Source organism: Dendrobates tinctorius, unplaced genomic scaffold (assembly GCF_039654945.1).
Source record: "Dendrobates tinctorius isolate UK_male_01 unplaced genomic scaffold, ASM3965494v1 ptg000024l, whole genome shotgun sequence".
Lineage (NCBI taxonomy): Eukaryota > Metazoa > Chordata > Amphibia > Anura > Dendrobatidae > Dendrobates > Dendrobates tinctorius.
This window is the reverse complement of record NW_027361692.1, coordinates 15175018-15190778: the sequence shown is the minus strand read 5'-3', so window position 1 is coordinate 15190778 and position 15761 is coordinate 15175018. Positions and strand designations below refer to the sequence as shown.

Here is a 15761-nt window from a genome sequence, read left to right as displayed (position 1 = left end):
TCACGATCGACGTGTGACTGGACACACCGCCTCCAGCAGAGCAAATTTATAACACACGTGACCCTGGATACACCGCCTTCAGCAGGGCGAATTTAAACAATAAGACGGGCAGCCGGATATACCGCCTCCAGCAGGCGAATTTCAAAAATACACGTAAAACTGGATACACCGCCTCCAGCAGGGTGAATTTAAATAATAAGGGGATTCACCAGGGAAACAATAATAATGGTGGGCCCTGCGATAGGGAGCAGGGACATGGAGACCTCCTGCACTCCCCTGAGTCAGTGTCTCTACGCTCCTACCAATCCCTAGGCCGGTTCCGCACCGGGCGCCGCTCAGGATACCTTTAAACCCTAGCTCGCCCTGCACCTACCCCTTTCTAGTGTAATGGCTGGTGCAGAAACTAATCCCACCACTAAACTGAAACACACACAAGGGAAAGTGACAAAGCAGGGAACACCACTTAGCTCTGCTCTGTTGCTCTTGCTCCTAGCAACAGAGTCCACCACCAGAATGCAGCTTTTCTCCAGATTCGCTGCAACCTCACCAGGCCTTGTCAGAGCCACAAGGAACTCTCTCACTAGCTCCTTCCTCCACCAAGGATGGTTGGAAATGAATACTATCACCAACACTGATTGCAACACCTGGCACTCTTTTATTGCAGCGCCAGAGCAATCACACCTGCTATAATCATATGCAACTAAACTAAAGGAACCAGGGTGCAATGACCCTAATGGCCACCGGGGGCAAAACTAGAAAAAAGACACCACAGTGAAATAACTCTAATGGCCAACGGGGGCATAACCAACCCTGAGCAAACAGCTCAAAGAAAAAAAAGGTTTCTTATACAAAAACCTGTCATAATCCAACCTGGATCATGACAACCAGTCTGTCCACAGTACAAACATGCCGACACCACTCCCCGAACCGTAGGCAGCTCCTATTACAAACTAGCTACTCCTACTTGCATACGTTTGTCTGGAGACTTGGCATGAACTGGGCAGGCTCTCATAAAATAACCAGGCTTCCCACAGGAAAAGCAAACCCCACCACCATGACGAGCCGCAGACACCCCCTTTTTTGTATCAACAACACTGGGCTGTCTGGGTTCCTCCATCCGCACTGGTGGGTCCTCCTCCCTAGCGAGGACATCAGAGGGCACTTTTTGTATATGTCTATCCCTGAGGCGTCTATCCACCTGGATGGCAAGGGACATGGCGGCCTCCAGCGACCTGAGGGGCGGCGTACTGCACCAGAGTATCTTGCAACTTTGGAGACAAACCCTGCACAAATTGACTCCTAAGTGCAGGGTCATTCGACTGAGTGTTAGTGGCCCACCTCCTAAACTCTGAGCTGTACTCTTCAGCAAGCCGGGCTCCCTGTTTACACCTATGGAGTCAGGATTCCACCAGGGCTATGCCATCAGGATCCCCATACACAAGCGCCAAAGCCACAAAAAACTCGTCCACAGACACCAATGATGGAGAATCGTCCGGTAAGGAGAAGGCCCAGGATTGGGGATCCCCTTTAAGAAGGGACATAATGATTCCCACCCGTTGCTCTTCACTCCCTGATGAACGAGTCCACCACCAGAATGCAGCTCTCCTCCTGAATAGCTGCCACCAAGCTCTGTCAGAGCGACAAGGAAATCCCCTCTGACTCCTTCCACACCAGGGCTAAGACAGTGCTGCAAGGAACGCTCTCCAGCTCCTTCCTCCACCAAGGAAGGTTGAAATGAACACTATCAACAACACTGATTGCAACACCTGTGACTCTTTTATAGGTAATAGCCAGCAATCACACCTGCATTAAATCATGTGCACTAAACTAAAGAAACCAGAGTGCATTGACGCTCACCACCATCGGGGGCAAACTTAGAACAAACGACACCACAGTGCAATAATCCTAATGGCCACCGGGGCAAAACCAAACCTAAGCAAAGAAAAAAAAGGTTACCTGTGCTTTTTATATCCTGATCCAGCATGGATCATGACAGTCCGTGATACAAGCCGGTACACAGTAGTGTGTGAGGAGCGTACACCGCTATACGGTGTCTGTATGGAAAATTGACAATCTCCGTCTATTTTTATACAGAGTGACACACGCTGTCTCTGTATAGTTTTGACCGCCATCAAACAGCAGATATACGAAACTGTTTGAAAAGCGGACAGCTCTATAAGGTGTAGGTCTGGAAAAATGGAAAATCTCCTCGGCTTGTTTTTCCAGAGTCACACCCAGATAGCTTCTATTTGTCCGTGATACCAGCCGGTACACAGTAATGTGTGAGTAGCATACACCGCTGTATGGTGTGAGAAAAAATGAATGCTCGGTAACTCACCAGAACAAAATAATAAAAGTTGGAGTGCTTTGAAAAAAGCAGTTTGAACAGCAGTGTGCACACAACAATGCAGCTATCAGGTAGCCTTAAAAGGCAGCCTAATCACCACCAGCGCTGCTGCACACAACAAAAATCCTCCCCTTTCACTGCTCACTAACTGTACAGTGAAAAGCGCTATCAGCAGAAGCAAATTTTTTTTCCTCTTCCCTGCCTAACGCTTTCCCTATTCAGAATCAGCAGCAGCACCAATCCCAATTCTAAGATCGGCAGAAGTAAGATGGCAGTCGGCGTTCACAGCCTTTTATACCCCCTGTGACACCACACAAAGCCAGCCAATCACTTCAATGCCCTTCTCTAAGATGGTGGTGGCCGCTGCCTATGTCATTGCATTGCCCACAGTGTGCGTCCTCCATCATTGACTGAAAAAAGGCGCTAGAAGCATTATTTGAAACGTGACTTTGGCGCTCTGATCGGCGACCTCATGGTCCACTTCACTCTATGGTCGGGTTTCGATCGGCGAAACCCGATTTTAGCTAAACTCGGCTATTTTTTAATTTGACCGACCCATTTCGCTCAACTCTACTGGTGACCATTGCAGCATGTCTTCATCGATTGACTCCATGATGGCCAGGCTGGTGCAAGTATTTAATGATCCTGTGAATGATGTCTCTAATGAATTTTCTAATGCCAAAGATTTATTTAAAAAGCTTGATAAAGTTTTGGGACAAGAATTATGCACATGGTGGGATCATAATTCATTGAAAAAATATTTGGAAAAAGAAATGATTCCACATGGCTTACGTCTAAAAAAGGTGCCAACATATATTTTTTCTGACAAATTTTTTTACTAAATGGAATTCCATTCTATCCCAATGTTCCTTCAAAATTAATGGAACTTATTATTTCATATGAAGAAACCCGCCTAGGTGAATTAAAAAATGAAATCGATGGCATTAATTCTGAGCTGAATGGTTTTAAGTCCTGGTCTGAATTTGATCAGAATATGAAAAAAATCCAGGAAAATGTCAAAACCTTGGAAGAATTTAAAATTAAGACAAAAAAAATAAAATTGCATTAGACTCTCTTGATTATAAAAACAACAAAGTATATAATTGGAATAAGGCACCTTTGTATAAATCTAGTTTGAAAGAAAAGTCTTTTGACCGTCAAAATGCAAAAAGACATAACAAATCTGTGTCATTTTCCTCTTCTGAGCTCCACAGTTCAGAAATGGACTCTGATAATTCAGTAGGTGGACAAGGAAATCACCCTAATGAATCCAGACATTTGTCTTCAACACCAGCAAAAACCGCAAGAGATGCAGGAGAGGAGGTAGGAGGAAGAAACCAGTTCACATGGAAATGTTATCCTGTCAGCAACAGACGCATGAGGAGCTAGACTCTCAATGTGATTATTTTGTCCCCTGTTATCCTGTCTCAAGACCAGCTGAATGTTTTACAAAAAGGCTTAAATTTTTTTGCCCACCAGAAGATGCACTTGCTATTTCTGATAAAGATATATCTGTTACCCCCCAAAATTCATCTTATTATCCTCTCTAAACCAGAGTTACATCTTTGGATTTGTTTCAATCTTTGGTTGAGAAGGATTTGAAATTGTAGGATCAGGAAATAAAACATGCTAATTTTTCTTTTAACTTGTCTGCCAGTCAATCTTTGGCTGTCAGCCAGCTGCAAAAAAACTTCAACATTGAAATTAGGTAGTCAGACAAAGGTGGTTGCACCATAGTAATGGATACTCAGTTATATGTCAGTGTTGCGCATACCATTATGCATGATTCAACCACCTATCTTTCATTGAAGTCTGACCTCACGCTGTCTTATAAATTGGAGCTTTTTTCAGTTATTCAGGAGGGCATATCATCGGGTGTTTTAGATTCAAAAATTGGCAAGTGTCTAATTCCTAACCTTCCTATAGTTTCCATTTTTATGGTCTCCCTAAGACCCACAAAAAATGTTTTTCCCCCTCCCTTACGGCCCATAATTTCTAGTACAGGATTGCTAAATGAGAACCTTAGCTCCTGGGTCAGTGACCATCTACATCCTTTAATTTCTAGGATTCCCAGATATTTAAAGGATTCTTCTTCTGTTTTGACGTCTTTGGAATGTGTTTATTGGAATAATAATTTCAATTTTTTCACATGTGACGTAGTTAACCTATACTCCTTTATACCACTTTCTTTTGCTATCAAAGCCATTAATCATCACCTTAATTACTATAGTAATAGAAGAACTGATTATTCTGAAGAACTGAAATGGTTTATTATCAGGTTGCTCACGTATCTACTGAAACATAATATTTTATGTTTGATAATTGTTATTTTTTGCAGGTGCTTGGTGCGCCAATGGGTGATAATTTTTCTCAGTCTCTTGCTAGCCTTCACATGGCATGGTGGGAAGAGTTATTTAATTTTTCGGATAAAAATCCTTTTTCATGTGACATTTTTTGGTTTGGTAGATACGTGGACGACCTGATCTTCATTTGGCAAGGTCCACCGTCTAAGGTTCAGGAATTTTATAATTTTTTGAATTGTAATGATTTAAATCTATCCTTTACGATTAGTGGTTTTGGTTCTGAAATCTCCTTTTTGGATATTCTGTTGACTGGTGATACGATTACACATAAAATTCATACTTCAGTTTACAGAAAGGATGTCGCTGGCAACTCTTTACTATTGTCATCCTCCTCTCATGCCAAACACACTATTAAATCGATCCCCTATGGAGAATTGAAAAGAATCAACAGGTTGTGTTCCAATTGTGATTCTTTTATGAGGGAGGGTAAAATTGCTTGTCAGCATCTTTTGGATAGAGGGTATAGCCAAAATGATGTTAATTCTGCCTTTATCAAAGTTTTGAATGAACCTCGTTTGGATCTTCTGTTAATAAATTGTCTTTGTCCAACAGGCATCCTCCATTAGATTTTTCAACTCCTAGAGTCCTCAATTTAATAGCATTAAAAACATTGTTAAAAAATATTTACCTATTGTCAACCAGGATGAAAAATTGCGTAAAATTGTATCTGTCGGCTGTAATTTTGTTGCTATGAGAGGATACAGTTTGGGCAATACGTTGTCACTGAGTCTCCTAAAACGCCAGTCTTCTTCTGAAATGTTGTTATCGGCAAAGGTTTTTTTTAAGTGCGCTAATAATCGATGCAATGTTTGTGCTTTCGCCATTGATAGAACTAAATCTGATAATTCTTTCTCAGGTTTTTCTTCTACCATTACTTCTTTTTTGAATTGTGATACAAATATGTGATATATTGCATCTGCTGTGTGCCATGTCAGATGCAATATATTGGATGTACTACAAGAAAAATCAAGAAATGTATTGCTGAGCACATTACCAACATTCATAATAAAAATGCGTCATATTCTGGCGCATCAAAGCATTTTGTCAATGTGCACCACGGATATCTCACTAATTTTTCTTTTTATGCTTTTGAAAAGATCCGCAATCCTCTACGAGGTGGTAATAAGCAGAAACTGTTATCTACAAGAGAGGCATATTGGATCCTGAAATTGGACACACGTTTTCCAAAAGGAATGAACTCAAGATACGATTTGCTTTACATCTATTGAAGTCCTTTTTTTTTTTCCTCTAACTGTTGTGTTTCTCACATGTTCATGCATATCCTAGTAATTGTTAAGTATTTGTGATTGGTTGCTTTTCTCTATTTATTGTGACCATTGTGTAGTCTGTGTATCCTATGACTAAGAGTGCGTTTTTTGCACCTGAAACGCGTCAGGTTTTACATGGTTTTTAATTATGGCTTGAGTGCCAAATAGTTTTTTTATCTTCATTTTGGTATGCCACATATTCCTTTTTGCTCCTATGCAATGCTGTGCTTTCCAGCCTTTGTGTGCACCCACCTGCTCTGCTGATTTGGCTTAAACCTATGTGGTTTCATTCTGGATCCCGTGGAAGCTCCTACACTCTTCTCTCCTGCAATATATACATACTGCCCTACAGCCATTGGCTGGGAAGGAAATAGCAAGTGCCCTCGCTGGCCCTTAAGCAGGCGGGAGCATGCACATGCATGCTCTAAGGACATGGCTAGAGGTCTGGCTGGAAGCTCTTCTGGGAGCATGCAGAACACAAATGACTGCAGCACAGGTGAGTGAAGTGACATGCCGGAGGCACTGCCTGTCAGAGCAGGGATCTGGCATGGTGCCAACAACTGTGAAATGCTAAGAGAATATAGTCTGGTCAGATGAGAGCAAATTTTAACTCTTTGGATGCCATAATACACATCATGTTTGGAGGCCAAAAGGCACTGCATATCACCCCAAAAACACTGTACCAACAGTGACATTTGGAGTTGGGAACATCATGGTATGGGGATGTTTTTCAATATATGGCACTGGCAAACTTCATGTAACTGAAGGAAGGATAGATGGAAAATTATACCGAGACATTCTTCATAAAAATCTGCTGCCATCTACTAGGATGATGCACAGACAAGGAATCTCTCAATTGGCTTCAGAGAAAACAAATAAAGCTGCTAGAATAGCCCTGCCAATCACTTGACCTGAATCAAATAGAAAATTTATGGAAGGCATGCAAGGCACTAAAGCTCAGAGTTCACAGAAGGCACAGAAGGAGCCCACGTGACCTTCAGGATTTGAAGAGTGTTTATGTGGAAGGATAGGTCAAAATCACACCTGAGTAAAGCATGAGACTAGTTTCTCCACACAGGAGACATCTTGAAGCTGTCATCCCCAACAAAAGCTTTTGTGCAAAGAATTGCATGGCTAAAGGCCCCGTTACACATATCAATGTCCCAGCGATCCCACCAGCGATTCAATGTGGATGGGATTGCTGGGACTTAGTTAGCTGATCGCTGGTGAGCTGTCACATAGATAGCCCCTCCAGCGATCAGGACCAGCGAGCAAGCTGGTTTCCAATGTAAACAGCGGGTATCTAAGAGCCGCGCGACTCTTTCTGTGAATTACTATTATTCAGTCATAAAGAAAATATATATATTATTTAAAAAAAAGTTTGTGTAGCTGGATTCTCTACCTTTTTCTGCTACTGATTGCATCCAGGCAGAAACGCTATCTGTGATCTGAACTACAAGTGAATATATATAACACGATCACAGTAGATAGATAGATAGATAGATAGATAGATAGATAGATAGATATCTCCCAAACGCCTCATACCATGCACTGTCCTCCCTCCCCCACTGCATCAAGCTCACTCTCTGATTTTGAACCAGTCACAGAAGAAGAAGTAAGCAGGCTCCTTGCATCTTCTTGCTCTTGTTATCTGCACCTCAAAAACATTTCTAGAATTCGACCTTTTCTTACTTTTGACTCTGTAAAAACTCTGACTGTTTCTCTTATTCATTCTCGTCTCGACTATTGTAACTCCCTTCTAATCGGTCTCCCTCTTACCAAAGTCTCCCCCCTCCAATCTGTCTTGAATGCTGCTGCCAGGATCATATTCCTCGCCAATTGTTACACCGATGCCTCTACCTTGTGCTGGTCATTACACTGGCTACCCATCCACTCCAGAATCCAGTACAAACTTATTACCCTCACCCACAAAGCTCTTCATGGCTCAGCACCACCCTACATCTCCTCCCTTGTTTCAGTATACCATCCAACCCGCACCCTCCGTTCTGCTGATGACCTGAGGTTAGCATACTCAATAATCAGAACCTCCCACTCCCGTCTTCAAGACTATACACGTGCTGTGCCAATTCTTTGGAATGCACTTCCCAGGTCAATACGATTAGTCCCCAATCCCCACAATTTTAAGCGTGCCCTGAAAACTCATTTATTCAGACTGGCCTACCGCCTCAACATATTAACCTAATCTATCCCTATGTGGCACAGCCAAAAGTTTTTTACCATAACCAGGTTCCACGCATCATGTTCCCACATGCTTTATGCATCCATTAGCCCTCTGCATCTGTACTGTTACACACTTAACATTATGGCTGGTCCATACAATCAGGGCAACTGTTACCACCCACCTTTCGTGTCTCCTCTTTTTTCCTCATAGATTGTAAGCTTGTGAGCAGGGCCCTCATTCCTCTTGGTATCTGTTATGATCTATGTGATTGTTGTTATGCTGTAATGTCTATTGTCTGTACAAGTCCCCTCTGAAATGTAAAGTGCTGCGGAATATGTCGGCGCTATGGAAATAAAATGTATTATTATTATTATTATGATAGATAGATAGATAGATAGATAGGCAGCATGGTGGCTCAGTGGTTAACACTGTAGCCTTTCAGCACTGAGGTTTTAGATTCAAGTACCACCAAGGACAACATCGGCAGCTAGTTTGCATGTTCTCCCTACGTTTGCATGGGATTCCTCCCATGCTTGCAAGACATACTGATAGGGAATTTAGATTGTGAATGCCAATGGGGACAGTAATGATAATGTATGTAAAGCACTGAGTAAATTAATAGCACAATATATGGAACTAAATGCCTGAAGGCATCACTTTCAAAATAGAATCTAATTTCACTGGAAGATGGTGTATTTGGCCATTGACAAAGTTTTACATGCAAAATAATGAATAGCCTAATCTGCAGTGTATGTATGGGCCAGATCCATCTCAAAGCTGTCCCATATTCCCTAATTTTAACAGAAATGGAAGCAGAAGACAGATCAGAGATAAAAAATCTTTCTGCATTATTTCTATATCGTAGGTTGTTCATTTATTACTGTTTCACTTTGCAGGAGAATCTGTGCCCCTATAAGACATGTTGCCATTACATTTCTGCTGAATTTGAAAAAAAATATGTATCATGATAGAAATAACTCCACCTTCTGCTACAATCCCGTTTACAGGTAGCTTGAAATCCTCCTTGCTGTGGCTAAAGTAATACTGCCAACAAAATAAGCGTAAAACAAGAAAGCTTGTAGCTCTCCACAGGACTCTTTTGAAGGCTTGTTTCCTCTGGCACTAAGAGCTACAGCATAAACCAGCTTACAGCAATTGTTAATGGGATTACCTTCCTATTTTTTTCTTGATGTTGGTCACTTATTTAAAAAAGCACATTTTCCAAAAATTGATCTGTAAATGCATTTATATATTTTAAATCTTGTATGGACCAATTGGAAAACTGGTGTTTTACAGTATGTTTTCATCCTGTAAATGAACATTTTATCACTAATTTCTTAGACAAAGCTTACGGCTTTTACATTAAGAAAAGAAATGGGCAATTGACAATAAAATGTATAAAATAAGAAAAGTAAAAAGTGAAGCATGGTGTAAGAATTACTGTCGTTTCATGAAACTATGGAAAATGTAGCGGCTTGTGGTATTAGGAGCTTTGGAACTTTAGGATGACTATGATTACTTTAATTTATCATAATAAAAACAAGAGGAACACTGACACATTTTGGATGTTTTGGATATTTAGTGATGATCTGTGCGTTAAAGGTGAGCAACTTTCAACTTCCTTTGAGAATTTGCTTCAGCTAAAATGAGTCAAACTTAGATACTGTAACTATAGAGCCCTATGATATTGTAAGCTTGGCTTATTTAATTGCATGATATCAAGTCATCTGTTTAAGCAAACACCATTAAGGATCAGACTGCTCAGTATTTCCTTAACGTCTTCATTATCTTGAGTGTGAGTGGTAATTGTGGTACATATATTAGCCATGATTGTATATAGAGAAATGTGCAATGGAGCATAGAGAGAAAGACCAAACACTCTCATTTTATGGCTATTTTCCCTTGCTCTTTAAAGTATATGTCCTTTAGATGTTGGTGACCCATCAACAGGTTTGGTCATTAATATCAAATCAGTGAGGGTCTCTTCTACACGTTCTCAAAGTTGTTGCAAACTGGGTGACACATTTGGGTATGTATACAGTTTTTTTTTCAATACTACTCACAAATGTTTGGTTAGGTTGAGGTGTGAGTACTTTGGCAGGATTCCAACACCTCTACTTCATTGTCATTGAACCATTTCTTTGCCAATCTCGACCTATGCTTTATGTTGTTGTCCTGTTGGAACCCTATGTCGTTCTTTTCATACCGATAGTACTTGAGTGTTCGAAGAAACTCATCTTGTAGGATACTCACATATAACTCAGCATTGAGAGTACCATTGATCCTGGTTAAGAATCCAAAGCATTTAGCTGTGAAACAACCCCATATCATCAGGCTTACTCCACCAAACTTGACTTTTTTTTCAATTTCTCAATCCGTTAGCCACTTTTTCATTAGTTTTTTTCAGACCCATTTGCACCTATCTTAGCCTAGTCTATTGACTTTTGTGTCATCACTCCAAATCACCTTTTTTAAATCTTTAAATGTCCACTTTTTGTACTTGGTTGCAAACTTGAACTGACATTACTTATGACGATATTGAAGTTGAGGCTTCGGGCCACCATTAACGACTTGTGTAACATGCGTCACATGGTGCTTGCATGGACGTTTGTGATCTCACTATTATGTAGCATATGAGCCATCTCCACTGCTGTGTTTGTCGCTCCAGAACTGATAGACCTTGGGTTGAGCCAACTTGTTGACTCCGATATTTTGCCTGGACACCCATCTATTGGCTTCTGAATGGATGGACTGACTTCATTTCATATTCTTCCAAATGTCATGGCACTCACATTATTCAGTTTCATAATTTTCTTGTCAAAGAGACCGCTATCGATGAGCTGGATGATGCTGTTTCTCTTTTCTTGGTAAATCGTCTTCATGGCTGCTCCTCTATTCCATCTAATGACCGTTCACTTGAGAATCAACCTAATAATACTCTGACCTATTAGGGAATCTAAGAACAGTTGCATTTTGTAGTATTCAGGAAGAAAAATAGTTTTCCACCACCAGGAGAAAAACAGTAACAATGCAGTGATATGACGAGAATCTGCATAAATAATCATATGCTAAATATTTGAAAGTCAAATGATGGAAGGTTGGGCTGGGTAAGAAACATAGACTACGGCTGTTTCTTTTTAGTGATTTTTCAACCTGACCTTTAGGGTCTTCCAAAAGAAGGGACACCTTTGCAAGGCTGGTAGGCAAGCATAAATTGGCCAATTTATTTTGTGAATAGGTGCTAGTCAGATTTTCTTTATTTTTGTGTGGGAAACAAAGCAAGGAGGCAAAGACTTGGGAAGTGCTTTGACATGCCCAAGCTTCATTTGCATGTGAATTTAAACAATTCCATTTAATTCAGGGAGAAGCAGATTGCATAACTAAAGGTATCGATAACATTATATTTCAGAAAACTTTATGGCCATATAAACAATTGAGAGCAGAGGGTGGATGGATTGTTTTGACAGATTCCCTTTAAATAGAATTATTATTATTATTTATTTATATAGCGCCATTAATTCCATGGTGCTGTACATGAATAAATACAAATTTATAGATATTGTTAACAGTAAACAAATTTACAATGACAGACTGGTAAAGAGGGGAGGGGACCCTGTCCTTGCGGACTTAAGGCCCCGTCTCACTAAGCGACTTACCAGCGATCCCGACACCGATATCAAGGTGTCAGGATCGCTAGTAAGTCGCTATGTGATCGCTGGTGAGCTGTCACACAGACAGCTTCACCAGCGATCAGCACAGCGATGCCGAGCGCCCGGCATCGCTGGCCATCCTGTAAAAAATAGAATCAAAATAAAAAATATAGTTATTCTCACCTTCCGATGTCCCGTTCAGCCATCCTGCCTCTCTCCACGCTCCGGTCCCAGTGATCCTTTGCATGAATGACCGCGAGATGTCACGGTCTCGCGGGATAACAAAGTCTCGCGGTCATTCGTGCAAAGGATCACTGGGACCGGAGCGTGGAGAGAGGTGGGATGACTGAACGGGACGTCGGAAGGTGAGAATAACTATATTTTTTATTTTTTTTATTATTTTTTACACCTGATCGCTGGTCTCCCGCTGTCACACACAGCGATGTGTGCTGGCCAGTGGGAGACCAGCGACCAAAGAAATGTCCAGAGATTTCTTGCAGCGATCAGCGATACCGGCAGGGGGGCCGCTCGCTGATCGCTGTCACACACAGCAATCTCGCTGGTGAGGTCGCTGTTACGTCACAAAAGTTGTGACTCAGTAGCGATCTCGCTACCGAGATTGCTTAGTGAGACGTGGCCTTTACATTCTGTGGTAGAATAGTAATCTCTGCTGTAATCCCTTCAATGTCCAATGCATTTATAATTTATTTTCTTAACAGGGTGATCCAGGTTCAAGAGGCCCTCCTGGGATCCCTGGCAAAGAAGGGCCAAAGGTAAGTTGATAAAGTGAGTACTAACAAAACGTTAAAGTTTCACATACTGTACATCATTACATTTATAAACCATACAAATACATTGTATTAGACTTATTAAACTACCTGGAATTAATTCAACCTTACAAAAAGCAACAAATCTTAGTGATCAATTGAAGATGAAGTGATCAACATCGGTAAAATAGACAGGTTGTCAGGCCCGTGTAATGACACTGACAGCAGTTCAGCAGCAGTACATTTATTCTACACAGGTAAAAAGAAAAATGTTGTGAGGAGAATAGAAACAGATTGTTGATCAGCATGTCATGATCAAAATATATCATACACTGACTCAGATTGCAGACCTCAGATTCGAATTCAGGTGACTGGACAATAATGAATCACTGACTGCTTCTCTCTATTGCATGTACCTGTGAATAGCTAGATGACTTTCTTTTCCTCATTTTATCTACTCACATATTTATCACGCAAACTTTTATTTTAGCATCTTATTATCATAAATAGCTATCGTAATAAATTGGATTAATTTCATTGAACAATATAACCCCAACGGATGCCTGCGGTTTAGCCCTTTGATGTTCTTCACATCAGAACTCATAAAAAATACAAGTAAAAAATAATTTTTGGTTGGAAGGTTTTATGTGTATGAATAGTGTATGACAGATTCTCTGGTAACTCTGCATGCTACTAAAAATGAATTGTACAGTTCATTTGAAGCAATACAGTTAGCAGAGCTTGAAATGAAATAAAATGATTGCTTGGTTGTTGGATTTTCTTTCTAGGGTATCAAAGGTGAACGTGGCTTTCCTGGCCTGTCTGGAGAGAAGGGTGACCAGGTACTGATGTTTTCTTTTTTCATCTAAATATTCATCCTGCAATGTCCATCCAGAATGTGTTTGTATGGTAAATACAAACTAGTTGAAATGGATCCAATGAAGCAAGGAAGAAATAAGGAAACTGTTCTGTAACCAGAGTGGATAATATAATTGTGTTTTTCTAATTATGCGTGTCTATGGACAAAGCAAATTTTGCAGAATGTATATGAACATTAAATTACAGTATTGCATGTGCTTGCATACAAATTAAAGTATCTGTCGATGCCCTACATAGTAACATAGTTTTGAAGGCTGATGGAAGACCTTATTTCCATCTAGTTCAGCCTATTTTTAGTGCAGCTGTTCTGCATTGTTGATCCTGGGGAAGACAAAAAACCCACAGAGTAGAAGCCAAAAAATTCCTTCCCCTAAGCTGGGTCAACCAGCTACCTATAATATTCTGTTATTCGTAACCTTCTATAATGTTACTCACAAGAAAAGCATCCATTCCTTTGTTAAATTCATTCCGTGAGTTGGCCATCACCACTTCCTTAGGAAGAGAATTCCAGAGACTCACTGCTCTTACCGTGAAGAACCCTCTTCTATGCTGGTGCAGAAATTGTCTTTCCTCCAAACGAAGAGAATGCCCCCATGTTCTTGTCACAGTCCTTGGTACAAACAGTTCATTGGAGAGATCTCTGCATTGCCCTCTGATATACTTGTACATATATATTAGGTCTCCCCTAAGTCTTCTCTTTTCTAGAGTAAATAGACCTAATTTTGATAACCTTTCTGGGTATTGTAGTGAACCAACTCCATTTATCATTTTAGTAGCCCGCCTTTGAACCCTTTCAAGCTCAGTAATGTCTTTCTTGAGCACCGTCGTCCAAAATTGCACACAATACTACAAGTGTGGTCTGACGAGTAATTTGTACAGAGGGAGAATTATGTTTTCATCTCGTGTCCCCAGACCTCTTCTAATGCATCCCATGACCCTATTTGCTTTGGTGGCAGCTGCCTGACACCTTCAAAAAGACCAAATATTTCACTGACTGATTCTGATTACATATAACTAACATATCTGTAAGGTCCACAAAACAGATCATAACAAAATTATACAGCATATATATATATATATATATATATATATATATATATATATGTAACCACAAATATTAATGACAACTAAATATACTATAAATACTGTATATACTAAATATACTATAAATGTATACTATGTTTTACCAAAATACTATAAAATGATTCAAATATTTCAATAGTGTTATATGTTTAAAATCTTTCATGAAAAATATTAATTGAAGGAGCTATCCACTAATAAATATTGATGACTAGAGTTGAGCGAAACGAGTCGAAAAAATTCAAAAGTCGCCGACTTTTGGCAAAGTCGGGTTTCATGAAACGAAACCCGACCCTAGGATGAGGTCGACCACGAGGTCGGCGACTTACGCGCCAAAGTCGCGTTTCAAAAGTTTGTTTTGCGCTCTTTTTCAGCCAATCAGGATCCACGGACACTGTGGGCAACGTGATGACATAGGCACGGGTCACCACCATCTTTCAGAAGGGCATGCAAGTGATTGGCTTGCTTTGGTGGGCGTCACAGGGGGTATAAAAGGGCGTGCACGCCGACCGCCATCTTACTTCTGCCGATCTTAGTATAGGGAGAGGTTGCTGCTGATTCTGTAGGGAGAGCGTTAGGCAGGGAAGAAGACAAAAAAACTGCTTCTGCTGCTAGCAATTTGGCCTGCACAACACACCAGTCACTGTGTGTGCAGTGCAAGGGGAGGCTATATAGTGGTGTATCAGTGGTGTTGGTTGTTGGGCTGCCTTCTAAGGCTTCCTGACATTCCTGCATTGCTGTTTACCCACTGCTCCGCAAACTGCTTTTTTAAAAGCAATCCCAATTTTTTTTTTGTCCTGCTGAGAAGACAAAAAAACTGCTTCTGCTGCTAGCAATTTGGCCTGCACAACACACCAGTCACTGTGTGTGCAGTGCAAGGGGAGGCTATATAGTGGTGTATCAGTGGTGTTGGTTGTTGGGCTGCCTTCTAAGGCTTCCTGACATTCCTGCATTGCTGTTTACCCACTGCTCTGCAAACTGTTTTTTTAAAAGCAATCCAATCTCCCTTATCCTCTAGTCACTTTTGTCACAGCTGTGCCATCGAGCCTGTCACATAGCGCTCAGATATTTATTGGGCCTCACACAATCCAAAAGTGTCCAGTGTCCAAAAGTGTGTGCAGAGATTCAAAATCTCCCTTATCCTCTAGTCACTTTGGTCACAGCTGTGCCATCGAGCCTGTCACATAGCGCTCAGATATCAATGGGCCTCACACAATCCAAAAGT

General features: G+C 40.8%; 1 protein-coding gene across 1 annotated transcript in view; it reads left to right on the top strand.

The window, feature by feature from the left end:
* Positions 1 to 15761, top strand: part of COL19A1 (collagen type XIX alpha 1 chain) — a 1445738-nt gene that overhangs the window by 1149859 nt on the left and 280118 nt on the right. Inside the window, exons 34-35 of the mRNA XM_073569423.1 lie at positions 12530 to 12583; positions 13366 to 13419. Coding sequence (XP_073425524.1) covers positions 12530 to 12583; positions 13366 to 13419 — 108 coding nt within the window. The remainder of the gene's footprint in view (positions 1 to 12529; positions 12584 to 13365; positions 13420 to 15761) is intronic.